Genomic DNA, 20,000 nt, shown 5'->3' with positions numbered 1-20,000 from the left:
GGTGTTTTGAAAAAAAAAAAAAGGTTTAATTCTCTGATCTGCTAGCTGTGAATGGAAAAATGGCCAGCAATAAACTGGATTTTTGGCATGAGTTTCGGTATGACGTAATTTTGAAGCCATTTCAGTGCCTTTCTGTGAGTCAAGTCTGATCTCACATCCATAATTCGACTTAGATCAAAAAGTGTGATTTCCATCCTTTCGCTTTTTACAGTAGCACTAGAAATATAAAGAACCAATTTCGGAATAATTTGCTTAAACAAGCACATTTCGGTCAACATGTGACATCTAAAACACACACGCCAACATGTAAAAATTAGCTGTTGTTTGTGAATGTGAAACAAAGAATTACCTCTCCTTTAACTGCGTTTCGCATTCCATTAAAAGGGAGCATCCACTTTCGGAAAAATCAATTCTTAGCAAAAACATTGTTATACATAAACGGACTTAATTACATAAGATGAAATAGTGAATCTTGCTACTTTTCTACCACACTCACAGATGCAATTTAGTGCAATCTGGGGGATTTTAAAGAGACGAAATTTCACATATGGAATTGACACTTGCTTGGAGTCTGAAAAGAAATACTGCAATGTTAGTTAAATAAACATTTCATGTGCGCGACGCCAAAAAATATTGCGGACGCGAATTTGTACGTGAAACAAACGTTTTTCAAGCTTTTGTAATATCTACAGTGACTTCACGTTCGAGCTAAAAATGTGTTGTCCGACATTTTCTGACTGGAAGGAGACGGTCAAGCTTTCTGAGGAGGCGGCTCATTGAGCCGTCGAAGGCTGAATATTGGAGAAATCTGGAACCCAGTATGTTGCCATAGTAACTAAACTGTTAAGCTCAAATTGTGGAGCACATTTAGTAGAATCTTACTGCAAAGAATCAAACATTTTTGATGCAAATTGGCTGAGATATCCTTTTTCATCATATTTGATCAAAATTTGGTTGAGTGTATGACGTCATCACTTGGCTAATTTGCATATTTTAAAACTTGAATATCTCTGGAACAAAAAGAGATAATTGAAAAAAGTAAAGAGCATTTTTCTTCTCATGCAGGCTACTTATTTAGGTCTTATTTAGGTCTTTACTTATTTTATGTCTTAAAATGGCTTCGGTAGAAAAGATGCGATTTTCGTCATAGTGGCCCTTTAAATAAGGTGTACCTCTACCCTTACCTCCTTTAACTGCGATCGCATTCCATTTAAAGGGAGCATCCACTTTCACAAAAATCAATTCTTAGCAAACATTGTTATACAAACAGACTTAACTGATTAGAGTGTTAAATGTGAAGTGCTAGTTTTCTACCCCATATGTACCATTCGAGCGTTAGCCCTACTAATGAAAATGGGCCCACGCACGTACACAGAAAATCTCTGACCAGGGTGGGAATTGAACCCATGACCTACGGGTTAGATCACCCCTGCTCTACCGACTGAGCTACAAGTTCAGACGGGAGTAGGGCCGCGGGAACTGAAGATGCACACTGCAGTCCCCCTCCCCCCTTATCGGTGTTGCTAGCAAGACAAAAAAAAAATGTCGAAAACTTAAACAGTCAACATTAAAAGCGGGAGAGGGTAGGGGAAGTGGGAAAGGTTTAAATTCTAGATACGGCAGGTATTAAAGGCTAGAAAAGTGTTTTTTAATGAAAGTGTCTTGACAATTTTTCAACTTGTTGTAGCAACTACAAAACTTATGAAACTTATGTCAGTATTCCTTTCACCGGGTATGCAACAGTCAATCAGTTGTGAGTAACAGTCTAGTAATTTATGCTAGCCCGCCTTTTGTACTGGGTAAGTACATGCCTAACGAAACAGGTGTTATGTCCAATCTTCAAACTTCGACACCTTTCGATTTGTTTCAATGGAAACGCATTGAAAGGTCTAAGTGTAGTCTCTGACCCTTTTCCGATCATTCGGAAAGTAGGAAATATGAATACTTGAAGCTCTGCTTTAAAATGTGTTTTAGAAATTCATTTTTTCTGTCTATGATCAAAAACAAAAATTATGGACACTTTTTGCGACGAAACTTTTGCATCTGGCGACTGAAATTTTTTTATTATTTATCGGCACCTGGTGCCTGCACCAATTAAAAAGTAAATTTCGGACACTGCATGTAATCCCTCTTATTATACATTCAACTCACTATCTCTTTTCTGATTGGCCGAAAGCGTACAATGAATTTTTGAAATCAGTGCCTGGGACGTCATCTAGCTGCAGATTATACCATAATCATGTCAAGGACACTCAAGGTCACGGGTAATCATGTCGTGTATGACCGCGGTGCATGATATCTTAGGGTAATCATGTCAAGTTCACGCGGTGTGTTGCTTGCCCTCAGTGAAGAAGCAAAAACATGACTTCCAGGTTTGCTCGGTTCAATGTATAATAAAACAATTATTAGATTCCGTGTTTGTGATATCCAGAATAATCAAGGTCTCGGTAAGGGTTATCAGCCTCACCCCTACCTCGACCTTGATTATTCTGGATATCACAAAAACCTCATACAATAATTGTTTAAAGGCACAGCTGTAACTCGGCAGAATTCCAATCAAACTTCACCTTACAGTTAAGTCTCTTTATTTTTAAATTCTACGTCGTTACTTGTGGCCTGTGGCCTGTGGCTTACATGAGAAATTTTCAAAGCAAGTCAGCCACATGAAGTCAAACTCCACAACATACTGTACACAGGTTTGTTACCATGTCATCCCTTACAGACAACAATTAGTTATTACATAACAGCAACATTAAAAGCACCTGTTGCAAACTGTTGCTCTAACAATAGGGTTACATGTATCATAAAACAAGAAATTGTGGTCATAGAAGACCAAGCAGCTGTTAGTATTAAGAATCTCTTGCAAGCTGACTGAATTCCCTTTAGCCGCAGTAGTGGACACTGCTGTGGTGCGATGTGGATTGAACAGCATTGTGTCTATGCCAGCAGCATCCAGAGAAATCTTAACCCATCTACATGTACTTAGAGTACCCCTTCTGATCCTCTTATGACTCTTGACAAAACTGATCAGTAAATATGACTTGGTACATCTTCTGATCTCGGTGCAAATACTCTTTGAGGTGTGTATGAACACAGTTTCACTTAAGGACATGATGTTGCGTGTCCGTGTATCCAACTACTTCACCATTTCTATACTTTAATTGATGTTTAAACTATTTTTACTACGTACATGTATCAGCATATCCGCTTTAGAATATACTTAACAACATTTCAAGTGAATGGGTGGTATTTTCCACTACGACTATCCACTTCAGAATAAGATACTTAGAACACTACCAAGGGATGGGTGGGAATAATTTTACACCTCGTGTAAAGTTACTGTACATGTATCTCTTAAAAGTTGCAGCTGTATTCCGAAGTTACGATGTTCTGTTTGCATTGTGATGTGTGTGGTTTTACCGGTAAATAATTTTTGTTAGGAGAGTCAAACCTTTTAGAAGTATTTATTCAGAGACTAATTTTGATAGACAAGTGTAACAACCTCATCAAATCACCATTGCAGAGTTCTTTCCCTTGATGAAGCCACTGCTTGAGCTCACACAAAAGAGCATCAGTCTGTTTCAGGACCAACAGTGGTAAGTTGCTCATCATTACTTCAAGCTTTATTGTAAAAAATGTACATGCACACAATGCAAACAAGCTCTGATTACGTATAATTTGTACTATAAATTATGTTATGTTTGTGGGTTACAGTGAGAATTCTCACTGCCATTATTTATGTGAAAGACACCCTTTTCCATACACCTGTGATACATGTCTGATTTAATTTTCCCTTTGGATGAACGAAGAATTGAAAGTAATACTTGTAAGTGCTTAGGGTCTTAAGCTTAAATTGAGGCAAATCTACAAGTGTAGATTCTAGAAATCAATATGCATCCACTTGTTGGCATATGAATAGCATGTAATCTTGTATTCCTCATTCTTCAAAGGATGCATGCAGCTTCAAAAATACTGTAATAGTAGTGCATGTATAGCAGTATTTTGTTTTTTTAATTGATTTGAGTAAAAGCTTCCGAATTCGGAATGGTATCTTCTGGCATTTTTTGATTTGAGATAACTCGAGTGCATTTCATCCCCTAGCTGATTAATTTTGTGAGGGATTGTATGAGAAATAATGTGAAGCTTTGTGCTTTTTATGCTGCTACTCTATTGGTCAAGAAGCTCAGGCTGGTTCTGAACAAAAAACTCACGAATCATGACTTTTGGCTTTTTCTAAGACTCAGAAATGATTCTCTTGGTGACAAAATGGACTTTTCCGGTGACTTATTGCACATTAAACAACCGGCAATATGTAGCCACTTACGTCAACTAAATTTTTCTGTTTCTTTATTAAAAATTCAGCATTATGATACTTTAAATGCATATATTGTCAAAAATAAGTCCTACATTCAAACCAAATCAAGCTCCCAATGTGGCTTCTAGTGAAGGTTACATCATTTCCTGTATGTCCCAGCCCTTCTGCAAAGTTTTGTGCTCCTGCCCTGGTACACAAAATGCCAAAAACATTCATATGAAATGCTTCCCTGGAGTTGATTTCACATCACTTGCCCTGGACAAACTCAGAACTCAATTCCACTTGGTTACTTAAACAAAATCATGACTGAAGCTATCAGCCCACTATAAGACATGATGCTGACATTTTTTCAGTTACTCAACTCCTCAGGTTACATGTGCAACCTCTGTTGTCAAAATGACACCTCCATAAAACTTTGCCCAATAACCCTCATCTTGAAAATAAGCATTTCAGGACGGTTGTATGTCAATTATCTTATTTTATTGATTGAGAGGAACAATATTGACTAACTGTAATCCGATATTAGCTCTACTAATAGAAAATCAATGACAAAACAGATCCTTTTAATTTGTAACCTTCCCCATTAAAGCAGCTCAATTTTGTAAGCCACACATGTACGCATTGCGGACCTATTTTTACTTTGGCTATCGTTAACGCTTTGTTTGCATTAAGTTTTCTAAGCTTGAGTGCCTTCTTGTACACACGTCTTGTATCGTTTTGGTTGTTCAGAGTTCAAAAACCAAGACAAAGTAAAATTGCTGTTTCTTTGTATTTGACACACTTCTCTGTTTCCAGCCATGTCGAGATAATTTTTAAAAAACTGATCTTGTGTTAGGACCTGGCCGCCAAGCATTGGACTTCACATGAGATGAACTAAAATTTATTAAGATTGTTGGGTCAAACATCGAAGTTAACAGCAAACCAAATGCACAAGTGCAAACATACATTATCATACAAATTGTGAGGTTATGAGTTATTTTGACCAGAAACTCATGGCCTTGAAGCATTTTACTCTGATTAGGAGCTGAGGTGTTTTGGATGTAACATAGCTCACAATTTCCCGCGGGTGCTCCGTCGATCTTATTTTTGTCTATGAATATTTATATTTGGGTATAAGATTGGTGTCCTAAAATCCCCAGCTTTGTTCCAAGGAAAAAAGTTGCAAGTTGCACGCTGTCCTTGATTTTTTTTCTTTTTAGCATGGTTTCTTCCCAAACATAATAATTTGAACACAAACATGATAAGTACTGTACTTCCAGAACATTCCGTGCCGCTCTGACTGTTAGCCCGCGAGCACAGACATATTACAGTGAAATATACGTCTGCAGTGAAAAATGACACTTCTGTTTTTCCTGACCGCTCGGCGCAAATGGACAGATATTGGGGTCTACATTTCTTTGACTCGATTAACTTAAGGCTGCACTCGTAAAAAAAGGTCTCGAGTTTCCTCTGCCTCGATCTTGACATAATTTATTGAAATTGACATCTGAGAGTTGTGCGTCTACATTTCGAAACAGAAACCTGGCGAAGGTCTTTTTGTGGACGAACTCCAACTTACATTTATTGTAAAGCAGAGGTTTCGCATGTTCCAGAAATTTCAAGTTTACTCATTTTCTTTCATAGATATTTGATTCTCAAGGTAGACTTTCTCGAAGCTATTTTTGGTTTTATTTTAAAGTAGCCGGGGGTCGTGCTCATAGTAGCTGGAGGAAATCCCCAGCCCCCGGCTCCCGGCCCTTAATGACAGTCCTGTAATGTTTCAAGGGGCACAATTCCATTCTGCTTACAGTATTCCTGGCATTCATTTTAGCTGAATGGAGGTTCATTGTCTGACTTCACTGTTAAGGGAAGACCATGGTGGCTAAAATTCTCTTCGACATTGTCAATTACTTTCTCACTGGTGGTTGATGTCATGACCACATACTCATAATAACGGCTGAAGTAGTCAACAATGACCATAATCGAATGTCCAGTTGGGAGTGGTCATACTAGAAGATGTACACCCATGTCTTGCCAATGGCATTCTGGCAATGCTCTTGGCTTCAATGGCTTTGGTGGATTTGGACAAGCAACCAGCACTATTTGCAGAATTTTTGCGCTGCCTTATCCATGCAAGGCCACCATACTTTACTTTTCTGATTTTCATTTGTCCTGACAATTCCCAAGTGTCCCTCCCTCATGGATCAAGGCAATTGCTTGATATCTTAGCTTGCTTGGTAGTACAATGCGGGTACATCTTTGGACTATTTGCCCAATTACACACAGTTTACCTGCAGCTGGTGCATAAGCCGTGCATTCCTCTAATCGACCAGTTTTGAGTGCCTTTTTTCAGAGCTTTCAACTCTTCATCCATTGCAGATGTTTCCTCAACTTCTCTTGAACTCCCCCACTAACATCTGCGGAATCGAAAAATCACCTCGTGGATTACGGACCAAGCAGGGGCTGTTTTCCAGTTTTGCGTGAACTCGTGTTTTTTTGTGGCATTCTTTCGCAGCATGTGATTGGCTATGCACAACATATTAGTCAATGCTTATTGGGTTTTTTAATAGTGGCGTTGAACGGAACTGGTTTTTCGTTTCAGCAGACGTGGGAGGCTATTGTAGTGAGGGCCGTACGTGTGGCTCTGATGGCTGCAAATCGGATACTCTTCTGTTCCATGATGATGGTTTGCTGCTTTGTCGTGATTTATCAAACAGGAAAGAGGGCCATTCAGTCACATTGAAGGGTTGTAGGTGGATGGATCATGGGAATATATTTGGCTTCTATTTTTCGTTTCTTCGATTATTTCTTTGTTTAGTTTAGGTATTTTCAATCACTGTAAACCACTCAAATGCGAAGTAAAGTTGCGGATTCAAAAATATCCGGAGAAGCGTGGACTAAGAAAGGATGACGACGACAACGGCTGCGAGAATGCAACATAACAATAAGTTCAATAAGTAAAAACAATGGTTTTTCACGCACTGCACCTGCGTTTTGCATTTTGATAGATTTCTTTGCCGTTCTCGTCTTGACAACGACTTGAAATGGTAAAATTTGGAGGACGACAGCACCTGACGATGAAGTTTCAATTTTCTCCCCAAACACTAACCACGCGTTCATGACAAATTTAGTTCTGGAATGTTCATGTGCACTATTCACGCCAAACGACTTGCAATGCTCACGAAATTTTTACAATCATGGTAAATGATGTTTTTAGATAGCGTTCTAGAAGCCTTACTCGTCTCCCTATTTCAAAGTGGGTGCCATACAATTTGATGAATCTGAAGGGTATTCTAAGGCTTTAGTTTTGTTTATTTCGTGTTTCCATTGCAAAAAAGGGAAGTATGCATCACTCTTAACCTCTTTTCTGTTGCCACCAGCTTTCTAGTGCTAAGAAGGTAGCGGAAGTTGCGAAGAATAGTTCTACAGAGTTGAAGGTGAAAATCATTCTTCAAATCTAGTGAAAAAGTCATAGACGTGGTTTTCAATAGAAAATTAAGAATAAAACCTTGATGGTGGAAGACAATGTTTATAAGAATACATAAAGTTGCCCAGTTCTTGTAATCTAAAATCCGAAAATTTGATAGTTCTATTTCTTTGAAGATTGGGTCTCAGTGATTGATTTCGGAACTATTTTGACTGTACGCTTTGCAAAGAGACAAGACTACGAAGATTGGATTTGTACATGCACAATAATACAATAATGACTATAAGGATAAACTAAACAGTAGTACAGAGTTCGTAAACAAAATTTAGAAAAGCAACTGTACCTGAAATTAAATGCTGTAGGATTCAGAGATTTTGCAAGCCAATTGAGAAATACAGGGTTTCCAAGAAAGATGTTAGTCAAGCACATCCCCAAGAAAGGCCGTTCTAGGATTTGTTCAGTTCTTTTATAATTTTATGCAGATTTGCATTAAAAGATGACGTCTTTTCTCTCGATGCTTAAATAGAATAAAGAATAAGTTTTGCGAGAGTTTACTGGAAGTTTCTTTGCCTTGAACTAGGTAACCAGATAATCAGACCTAAGAGACTAGCATCGTCATATCAGCAATTGCAAATAAAATCAGGTCTGGTAGTTGAATACATCACTGAAGTCATAAACATAGGATAAGAAAAATAAGGGAACGAGAATTGATCCTTTCGGAGCGCGGGTGCATATTAATGGACGTGAAACCAAACAAATTACGCCAATATAATGGACACCTTAGTATTTACGTTTATGAAGCAGAATTTTTTCTATCCACTATAACAAAGGCCTTATAATGTAAATAAACACACACCTATGGCATATTCATTGCCATCAAGCGCAAGATAACGTCTTGTACAGGTCAATCAGTGGTAAACAGTTAGTAATACGAAAAGTAGAGAAAACGTAAACTTAGTGTAATGTATACTGTGATGATGTGGTGTAATGTAAATGTGCTGTAATTTATTTAAGCCACTTACAAGACAGTTATAGATAATTACTTTCTAGGGAAACTGAGAATCTAGGGGACATTTAGAGCAGTCTGTATGTCATAAAAAGTGATTGACAACCAGCTTTAAGCAGTGGTATCACACGAGCAATTTGATTTGATCAGGAAAATATGATGACAAAAAGACAACAGTATTGCTTTGGCTGAGTTAAGTCTGATATGGGACACATTTATGCCATTTAAATACGTCTATTTTGTGCGGTCAATTCTTTCTTTAAAAATTCAGTTTAAATCAGACAAAGGGTTCAACAAAAGAAGTAAAGAGTTTGACGTCAACATGATCAGAAAACCGTCCTTGTTAGGATCATAATGACCGGTCGTCTCTTCAGTGTTGGTTTTGCGACGTACCTGCAGCATTTGTGAACAGTGCATTGAATTTCTCATGCTTTCTTTCGTATTTTTCAAGGAACGCCTTCTCTTTCAAAGACGACCTTCCTTGTTCTCAAGAGTTCTTGTAATCAAGAATGGCAGACAAAAAGATGAACGTTTTCGAGCAGCACATACAAGAGCTTAGCGTTGCCAGAAAAGAAAGAAACAGAAAAGGGGAGGGTATTGCATATTTCAATCTGGGCGGTTATTATTATGGCTTGGCTTATTTTGAACAGGCCAAGAGGGATTACACAAAAGCATTAAGGATTTTTAAAGAAATAGGTTTCAGTGCTGGAGAGGGAAAAGCCTGTGGTAATCTCGGCAACGCTTATCTCAGTCTGGGCAAGTTTAAGCGAGCCATAGAGTATTACAAACAACATCTTAGCATTGCAAAGGAAGTAGGAGATAGGGCCGGGGAGGGAGGGGCCAATGGTAATCTTGGCAACGCTTATCTCAGTCTGGGCAATTTCAAGCGAGCCATAGAGTATTACGAACAAGATCTTAGCATTGCAATGGAAGTAGGGAATAGGGCCTGGGAGGGAAAAGCCAATGGAAATCGCGGCAACGCTTATCTCAGTCTGGGCAATTTTAAGCGAGCCATAGAGTATTACGAACAAGATCTTAGCATTGCAATGGAAGTAGGGGATAGGGCCGGGGAGGGCAAGGCCAATGGTAATCTCGGCAACGCTTATCTCAGTCTGGGCAATTTCAAGCGAGCCATAGAGTATTTCGAACAAGATCTTAGCATTGCAATGGAAGTAGGGAATAGGGCCGGGGAGGGGGGGGCCAATGGTAATCTCGGCAACGCTTATCTCAGTCTGGGCAATTTTAAGCGAGCCATAAAGTATCACGAGGAACATCTTACCATTGCAAAAGAATTAGGGGATAGGGCAGGGGAGGGCAATGCCAATGGTAATCTCGGCAACGCTTATGACAGTCTGGGCAATTTTAAGCGAGCCATAGAGTATCACGAACAACATCTTAGCATTGCAAAAGAAGTAGGGGATAGGGCCGGGGAGGGCAAGGCCAATGGTAATCTCGGCAACGCTTATCTCAGTCTGGGCAATTTTAAGCGAGCCATAGAGTATCACGAACAACATCTTAGCATTGCAAAGGAGGTAGGAGATAGGGCCGGGGAGGGCAAGGCCAATGGTAATCTCGGCAACGCTTATCTCAGTCTGGGCAATTTTAAGCGAGCCATAGAGTATTACGAACAAGAGCTTAGCATTGCAATGGAAGTAGGGAATAAGGCCCGAGAGGGAGGGGCCAATGGTAATCTCGGGAACGGTTATCAAGGTCTGGGCAATTTTAAACGAGCCATAGAGTATCACGAACAACATCTTAGTATTGCAATGGAAGTAGGAGATAGGGCCGGGGAGGGCACGGCCAATGGTAATCTCGGCAACGCTTATCTCAGTCTGGGCAATTTCAAGCGAGCCATAGAGTATTACGAACAACATCTTAGCATTGCAATGGAAGTAGGGAATAGGGCCGGGGAGGGAGGAGCCAAGGTAATCTCGGCAACGCTTATCTCAATCTGGGCAATTTTGAGCGAGCCATAGAGTATTACGAACAACATCTTAGCATTGCAATGGAAGTAGGGAATAGGGCCGGGAGGGAGCAGCCAATGGTAATCTCGGCAACGCTTATCTCAGTCTGGGCTATTTTACGCGAGCCATAGAGTATCATGAACAACATCTTAGCATTGCAAAAGAAGTAGGGGATAGGGTCGGGGAGGGAAAGGCCATTGGTAATCTCGCCAAGGCTTATGACAGAATGGGTGAACTTGAAAATGCTCTTCTCCTTTGGGAACAACAGCTTACCATTTGCAAAGAAACGGAGGATCCAGTAGGACAGGGAACCGGTTGCTATAACCTTGGTCTTGTTCATGAAAATTTAGGCTTGTTGTGCAAAGGCCTTAGTTTTTATCGTCTAAGCATAAAACATTTCGATGAAGTTAGGCGTCTTCTTCAATCAGAAGATGCATGGAAAATAAGTTTTCGCGACAAAAATCAGTTTGCATACACAGCTCTATGGAGAGCGCTTTTAAAGAATGGAGAGGTTGATGAGGCTTTGTTTGCTGCTGAACAAGGACGAGCACAGGCTTTGACAGACACGTTGAAGGTGCAATTTGGAGTTGATGAAGAACCTTCCTCGGCAGTTGCGACGACGGAAACTATCTCCGCTGTTATGAAATATTTGCCCTTACAAACAGTTTTCATAGCACTTGAAGGGAACACTATCAGTTTTTGGCTTCTGAGACGAGGAAGTGGAATAAACTTTAGGCAAAATGAAATAAAAAATGGAAGTGCCGCTTCACTGATAGAAACTACTTTGAAACAGATTGGCGCGGGGACTGTTGTCCGATGCGAGAATCGTACACTTGACAAGCTACGCAGACACTTGTTTTGCGGTAGGGAAGCTCTTTCCGAGACCTTTCAGTCTTTGACCCTCTCCGATAATAACTCTTTGCAGCCTTTGTTTGATGTCTTAATCAGTCCCATTGCAGACTTGCTTCAAGGTGATGACTTAATGTTTGTTCCTGATGGACCATTTTGCTTGGCTCCTTTTTCTGCATTAAGTGACTCTGTCAGGATCCGTACTGTTCCCTCATTGTCCGCTTTAAAACTCATTACAAGTGCACCTGACAACTTCTACAGTAACAGTGAAGCTCTGCTTGTGGGTGATCCGTGCTTAAAGGAAGTCACTGACGAAAATGGTGAACCCATTTCCGAGCAGTTGCCGTGCGCTATACAAGAGGTGGAGATGATTGGAGAACTTCTGCAGACCGCTCCTCTCACTGGAAGAAATGCAACGAAAGCTGAGGTGCTGAAAAGAATGAAGTCAGTTGCTTTAATCCATGTTGCAGCACATGGAGATTCGAAATTTGGAGAAATTGCTTTGGCCCCAAATCCTGAACGCGCATCCCACATTCCAGAAAAGGAAGATTTCATGTTAACAATGAGTGATGTTCGTGCAGTTGGTCTTCGGGCAAGACTGGTTGTTCTGAGCTCTTGTCACAGTGGCCGGGGAGAGGTCAATTCTGAGGGTGTAGTAGGAATAGCAAGAGCTTTTCTGTGTGCTGGTGCCCGGTCTGTTCTGGTGTCACTCTGGGCAATCGATGATGAGGCAACCTTGCTGTTCATGAAAAAATTCTATCAACACTTGGCAGATAGAAAAAGTGCAAGTTTAGCTCTTCAATATGCTATGAAATCTCTTCGGGAGACGGAGAAGTATTCTGCCGTAAAAGACTGGGCGCCATTTGTGCTAATTGGCGATGATGTCACGTTCGAATTTGGGCACCACGAGCTTGAAAAGAATGGTAAGTGTTTTTTTCGAATATTATTTTAATTACTGAAAGGAATTACATTGTAGAGGTTTTTAGTCAGCAAGTTGTCAAGAGGTAAGTTCTTCACTGAGAAATGGTTAAAATTGGTCCACTGAAATAAGTAATGCCTGCATTCACCGGATCGGGAACTTTGCTTTCTGCAGATAACTGTTTGAGCCATGCAATGCACTGAAACGAAATAATTCAGTGATCGCCGGTTACCTGTGTAAAGTGAAGTTTGATATTGAAGGCCTGTAGCCTACATGTGACACTTAGTTGAATAGGAATTGTTGCTATTATCTATAAGCATATGTAATTATGAATGAATAAAACTGAGAAATGTATTTTTGAAGTGGAGGGAGAAGTGATCCTTGCACTTAATATCTGTACAATTTAAGCAATTGTCTGTTTATAAAGCAGACACCTGAAAAATTCAAGTGGCTCCAACAGGATTCGATGGAAGTGCAATGCTCTACCAACTGAGCTATGAAGCCATACATTTTGGAGCAGTTCATTTTGTTGGGCTCATTTAATTGCTCCTGCATGTGAAGGAGTTAAAATTTTCCAGATAGGTGAAAGGACCACTTGTCCATTTCATCATAACACATGTAATTATTATGTACAAACATTGCTATCGATGAAAATAATTTTTTTTTCATTTATCAAACAACGAAATTCCTAATTACAATCGAAGCGGCTATTTTTTTTCCTTTTCTTTCGTACCTTTTTTTTTTTCAGAAACGGCATCCAAAAGTTGAGAAAGCTACTTATTGTGCTCCGATGCGTCAGTATGTCGTTTTCCTTACTTCAATTATCATATGAGTTCTTGAAAGTGTTAAAGCATTTAAACCTCATAAACGGTCAAGGAAGACAAGAGATATGTTTTGTTTCAAAAGTATTTTTATAGACCTAGGGTGGGTTTCTTTGGGAAATCCAAATCCGGATCCTTGTATCCAAAAGCGGATTTCGCTAAAATCTTTACTAAAACCCGAAAAAATGTATTATTGACCTGAGGAATTCACTGTCCGAGTCGATTCATTAGATCAGATCTGACTCCCGATTTTTAGGACTCATGATCGGTGCATTTCTTTGGGAGACGGATCCGAAAATACTACCTTTGGCCAGGGGTAAATTTGCGAAAGTACACATTCCCGCCAATTTGCTTGTATCATGGCGAGTTTTCAGTGCCATTTTGTTATTCAATGTACCGGAAATTTACAGAAAGTCGTAAATTTTTCGCAGAACTTCAAGTTGATAGAAATTACGTTAATCCTAACCGGCTGAAAGTGGGCTTTCACGCCAGAAAATCCGTTTTGGGATAGTAGTTTCTTTGAGAATGAAATATCTGTGTTATCTGAGATAGTAAATCCATCTTGGATTCTCCCAAAGAAACGCACCCTTATTTTATTCATTTGTAGCTCCGTATATGAGCCTTCCATTCCTTTCCAGCTAATTTTTTTTTAAAATTGGCCGAATCTTTGGGAAAATTTTCTAGAAGCTAAAAAACTAGGAACGTAGAAATTACGTAATCCTCTAATTGAGATAAGTGGAAGGTTTTAAGACTCGAACTTTTCTATTGAAGAAATTGCTAGAAAAAGGTTACTTCCAGAATCAAACAGACAGGAAGTTTCTCAGAAACGGGGTTTTTCTAAGATATTGCCGCAGAGGGGCCAAGGGAAAATATTTTTAGAATGGGCGATTTGTTAGGAATATGTCTACAATCTTGGACAAAAAGGGTTGAGAATATCGTGCAATATCGCACATTATTAGCGATCCCCCTCCCCCCTACAACCATGTTGATAAGCCCAGGTTCGACATGCTTTGTTTCGTCTAGCAACATTGATCAGGGGGGGGTGGGGGCAAAAAGAGAGCTTATTTTTCATACTCGTGATCGGAGTTTAGTCCAAAAGCAGAGTTTTCTCAACAATTTTGTCCAAGATTGTAGAATCTAAAAGTACTAGCATTGAAAATAAAATAGCTGTAGAAATTTAATATCGTGGAAACGTTTGGATATGAGTGATATTTTTGGGCAAATTCTTAGGGTAACTTCTAGAAGGTTAAAAACGAGTATATAAGAGTCTTGTTTGATCTGTTAATTAAGATGTATTTGATGTCTTTTTACTCAAATATTTCAAATATCTTTATTTATATTTTCCGAATGTTTCTACTCATTATAATGAGTAGAAATATTTGATTCTTTAAGGCCGGGACACATCAGGCGATACGTCGCTGCGACACGTCACAGGGACAAGTCGCCGCAACAATTCGCCACGAGTGACACGTAGTTAATTTTGTGAAAATCATTGTCGCTGCAGCAGAATTTTGTCGCTGCGATCAGTCCCACGAATTTAAACCACTTTGAATTCGTGGAACTGATCGTGGCGACAAAATTAGCGAAAGCAGCGGTTGTCGCACCGTGTGTACACTTCCTGCAACAAATATAAATGAATCAATGAGTGAGCTCCATATGGTTCGCCATATTGAATTTGAATGCTATTTCACATCCCCCCTCACACAAGATCACTGCTTGTGCACCGAACAGACGTTGCGTCGCAGCGATTTGTTTTGCAAGTAATAAACACGGAGCAGCTTGTCCCAGAGACCTGTCGCTGCGACTTTGTCGCCCAGAGTATCTCGGCCTTTAGTTTTAAGGCCCATTCAAACGGTTTCCACTTTTGCTTCAACATGCATTCAACATTTTGTTGAACCAAATGTTAGGAGTTTTTGAACAGGTCCTTCAACAAAAATGTTGAAAGAGTGTTTTATAAAATTCAAACTGATTTATACTTTCATTCAACATTTATTTTGTTCTAGAAAATGTTGAATGGAGCTGAAGCCGTTTAAACAGTTCGTTCAACATTTTGCAGAACGCACGCATGCTCACAGGTGGCCGTAAGTGGACGCGAGAGTCTGGTTTCTTGTTCTTAGTTCCTCGCAATCAAAACGTTAGCTCAATTTTTGGCGCCATGTTAAAACCATTTGAGCCGTCTCCGCACAACTTGTTGTCAACATTTGCTCAACATCCTTTCAACTTTGTTGAATGAATGTTGAAACCTTTTAAATGAGCTTTTTGAGCTTTTAATGCAAACTTGTTCGGAGATTACGATCAATGCATAGCTTGACCAGTGCATACTGACCAGGAAACCTCTTAATTCAAACGGGTGGTGAAGTGAGGTATTATCGACAAATTGGAGGTGATTTAGTCATAGTCTACTGTAGTTATTTTGTAAATAACATAATGAAAACTCTAACGCGGTTTAGAAGAGAAGACTGACTGACCAGTGCTTTACTTACAGAGAATTGCGATGAGAACACGATGTCCATTTTATTGTCTGTCGATATAATCCGCGCAAATGGCAACTTGAGCGTAGTTACAAAGGAGAGTATTTTGTTGACTTTTCAAACAAGCAGTGAACAGGTTTTCCACCACTTTTTATGTTTTTCCTCCAAAAAATTCAAGCTTGCCTATAATCCTGTATGAATTCATTAGCTAATAAACGAATTCGTGGAACGCGTTGTGTATTTGGTTTCTGCGACAAATGTATTTTCTCACGTTATAAAATGTACGCTATTGTAGCTCGGGTATTTCGGTATTCACACTTGTGTTTGCATAGTCTGGTAGTGCGCATAACTATTTGTAGTCGGATATATGCAGACATTTCTGGCAGTTCAAGGTCACTGGACGGCATCTCTCGATACCTTTCTGTAAGATTTCCTTTTGACATTCGTACTTGTACGCTAATATGATGTAATCAGTGCAGACTACCAAGGGTGTCAGGACGATGTTTGCTCATTCGAGAAGTATTGATATAAGTGTTATCAGAAACCCATAAGGGTTGAAACGTGTAACGCGCGTTCACAGCTTCCGAATATTCAGTGCAAACTGATTGGTTGAATGTTTCAGTGCTGAGTACCATATTTGGAAACCCCTCGCTCTTGTTGTTCCAAATATGGTACTTAGCAAATTGAATATTCAGAAGCTTGTTTCCCAGCACACAAGGGGCTGTTACACGTTTCAACCTTTATGAGTTTCTGGTGTTATAATAAGCGTTTGTTGAAAGCTTTTTTAAGTTGAGCTATATTTTCTTGCCTCCAGAAATGTTCAGAATATTTTTCATTGTATACTTGGTATTTACAGTATAGCTTTGCAGTCTCCGATGTACGCCGCCTGTATATTCTGTATTTTTACTGCCCTTGTATTAACGCATCATGATAGCTGGCAATAAATGAGATTCCTATTAATTATTCCTGAACCTTGTCTGCGTGTGATGATATTCAGTATGAAAATGATTTGTTTTCGTTTCACTGCAGAGTGATTAGAGAACAACTGAAGTTTTGACAATTTGATAGGTCGACACGATGTTAAGTCCGCAACAAAACTGACGAACTTGTCAATCTCTATCTTCATGGGGTTGTTGGAGTTGTTTTTGAACACGCCTTCTTGTTTGTTAAAAAGAGTATCTAAGCCGTGGAAAGTTGAAAAATTGCTAGGTAGTTGACAAAATTGACACTGAAAGCCAATGACTGAATGAAATAAATGTATATATTTGAGGTGCGGGATATAGACCAAAGAGGAAAGTGATCCGCGAACTTGTCTGGGCAGTTGTCAAGATAAGTGTACCCTGATCCCAGGGGGGGTTTTGTTGACGCAGCGAGAGAGCCGCGAAGACGCGTCGCGAAGCGGCAAAAAGGGAAAAACCCCTGTTTTTTTTTTAATCTCAATTTCATGTAGAGGATCACTTTAACTTAGCTTTCGTCTACGACCCGCACTTGGGATCTTTAACAATTATTCTACGAGAGTGCGCTGGATATGAAGTGATAGATAACCAATGAGGCGCGTGGCGCCGAGGCGGTTATAATCATTTTATATCCAGCAACCTCAAGTAGAATAATTGTTTTATTAAAAGCTCCAGGATCAACCATTCTTGCGTGTATTGTTGACTAAAGCATCGATTTCTGCCTCGGTCAATTCCGGTCCAAAACAGCTTTTGTCGGCCATCTTTTCTCAGAGCTGAAAAAAGGTTTTTAGCTCGCTTTATTTCTAACGCGTTTCTTGGCCATATTAGTTACAGCAGGTATATGAACTGATAGCCTTTGCCCGGCGAGCCAATAAAAATGCGGGAAATCTCATATCCGTGGCTACGTTTTTAATAAATACATTTATTTCATTCATCGAGTCTTTCACTCGCCACGGGAACACACAGAGCCCAACAAATTGACCTTTTTCCACTGAGTGGCTTCATAGCTCAGTTGGCGGAGCATTGCACCACCATTGTCTTGGGTTCGGATCCCGTTGGAGCCAACTGAAGTTTTCAGGTGTGTGTAAGCGACAATTAGGTTTTTTTTTTTTCAGATAAGTGCCAAGGATCACTTCTCACTTTCGGTTTCTGCTGTGATGCAGATGGTCGCAGCTATACGATCGTTTTTCAAAACGGATGATTTAACAGGGCCGGTTATTAAGTGCATTTCGTCATCCCAAATGTGATCTCACTGACCTTTCTTATCAGATGTAATTGGAATACCAGAGAACTGTCTAATTGTCCCCTTGTTATCAACAACAAAGACATTTCTGTTTTATCCGGTTCCACAAAAGATCATTAGTTCCTCTCAGCATGGGGTTTACTTTTAAGTTCTTTTCTGCCGCTCAGATATAGTACGCGCGCTTTGACTGGGCAATTATGTGAGCTTTATTCCACAGTATACCGGTTTGTTTATCTTGCTCTGGAAGTGTAACAAATATCTTGCTAACCTTGTTTGTTTTGGGCGGTGCTGTAAGTTACGGCAGCCTGTGTTTTCTGTTCTCTTTATGTCCCTTTGTGGGGAATTTAGGAGCCGTGACCAACAGTTCCTCCGCCCATAGTTAATCTAGGGACTGGTTATGAAACCCTGGGATTTTCAAAAGCAGAAACAATATAATTGCAATTAGATGTTGAACCGACCGTCCGTGACCCTGCACAATCTTTTGTTTTTGGTTCGCAAGTTAATTTCAAATAAATTAGTCCAAGCTCTTGATTGGTTATCCTGCCGAAAAAAGCGTGTTTTTGTCGGGTTTTGTGCAGGGTCAAGGCCAAAAAAGCGAACAAAAACATGAAACAAAGAAACTTGTCGAGTTTCATAACCAGCCTACATCTATTAACTATGCTCCGCCAGCGAACTCGGATAGTAGGGAAAACGGATACGGCTACGGCTAATAATATGATTGGTTAAAAGAGGAAAAATAATCGTGCTGCACGTGCGGCACGCATTTTATTGCTGTACTCTGCATAAAAACAACTTGAAATCACTGAATTTGAGGTTTCAACAGTTTTAACGACAACGTGAGCCAGTACAAATGCGAATATATCATTTTATATTTATACACTGAAACCACTGGTATACATTCAATTTCAAGATAATTCACCCACATTGTAGGAAATGAGTGAGATGAAATAACCGCGAAAGGCTAAAGATTGTGCAAAGTTACATTTAGAAGAGACGTTTTCGTCGCTGTAGTAGATCTCAAAGTCCCTAGTAAAAAGGGTTTACACCGGTCAAATTGGAAGAAATTACAATAAATGGTGCCATTCTGCAAGGGAAGAAAGACAGTCACTGTCGTTTGAATTCGATGATGTAGAGGTAGTAAAAAGGCCAGATCGGAAGAGGAAATAACAAATTCGACCATGTGACGAGGAGAGAAAGATTCAGTTGGAAATGACCGAAAGCGAGAATTCACCATTTCTACAATTTCATTCGTAGCAGTATAGCAGGACAATTGTCAGCTGAAACTAGTGTCGACATGCCCTAGTTCCTACGAGTCTCCTATATCTCAGTGGTAGAGGATCCGAACTAGTAACGGAAAGGAAGATTCCGTTAGAAATGACCAAAAGCGAGAATACGCCATTGCGGCAATCTCATTCCTTTAAGTATACTGTAAGAGGACAATTGTCAACTGAAACTAGTGCCATGGCCTCGTTCCCATGAGTCTCCTATAGCTCAGTAGTAGAGCATCCGAACTAGTCATCGGAAGGAAGGTCGTGCGTTCGACTTCTACAAAGGAACACTCGGATTTTTTTCCGAGTATCCCCGAGTGACCATCAGAAAAAAATATCCCTCTTATCTTGTAGTCATTTTTTTTGTTGTTAGAAAGCTGACCTTTGAGGGCATGTACACATGGAGGTTGGGTAACCCACCTGTCTACATAAACTTTTATTTTTTCAGCCTCACGTTTACATGATAGGTAACACGCCGAGGCGCGTTGCCCGGTCTTCGAGACCGGCTAACCCGACCAGCCGGGGTCGCGTTTTGCCAAGTAAACGCTTGAAGGTGGGGTAACCCGCCAACCCGCCTCGGCTCAAGTCACGATAAGCTACCTTTAGCGGAGGTGTTGCAGCATTAAAACGGTTAGCAAGAAACCACATCACTGACATATTGAAGCAAGAGTAGCTAGTAACACCAATAAAACCTGTTTTATTAAAGCTAATATAGCTTATGGGGCCGTATAAAAAATGTGAATAGGATAATAAAAAACTTAAAAATACAAAGAAGATAGAAA

At 39.9% G+C, this 20,000-nt stretch overlaps 2 protein-coding genes across 3 annotated transcripts in view; both read left to right on the top strand.

Moving 5' to 3' along the window:
* Positions 1-20,000, top strand: part of LOC138024371 (tetratricopeptide repeat protein 28-like) — a 153,223-nt gene that overhangs the window by 68,145 nt on the left and 65,078 nt on the right. The gene's annotated exons all lie outside the window — the stretch shown is intronic.
* On the top strand, positions 3,236-16,722 carry LOC138024623 (tetratricopeptide repeat protein 28-like). Its single transcript, XM_068871844.1, has 7 exons — positions 3,236-3,596; positions 9,179-9,770; positions 9,975-10,105; positions 10,199-10,499; positions 10,575-10,652; positions 10,750-12,463; positions 13,208-16,722. The coding sequence occupies exons 2-7, from the start codon at positions 9,237-9,239 to the stop codon at positions 13,225-13,227; spliced, it is 2,778 nt and encodes a 925-aa protein (XP_068727945.1). The 5' UTR covers positions 3,236-3,596; positions 9,179-9,236; the 3' UTR covers positions 13,228-16,722.

The sequence above is a fragment of the Montipora capricornis genome, chromosome 11 (assembly GCF_036669925.1).
Source record: "Montipora capricornis isolate CH-2021 chromosome 11, ASM3666992v2, whole genome shotgun sequence".
NCBI classification, from domain to species: Eukaryota; Metazoa; Cnidaria; class Anthozoa; order Scleractinia; family Acroporidae; genus Montipora; species Montipora capricornis.
This window is presented reverse-complemented; position numbering and strand designations above follow the sequence as displayed.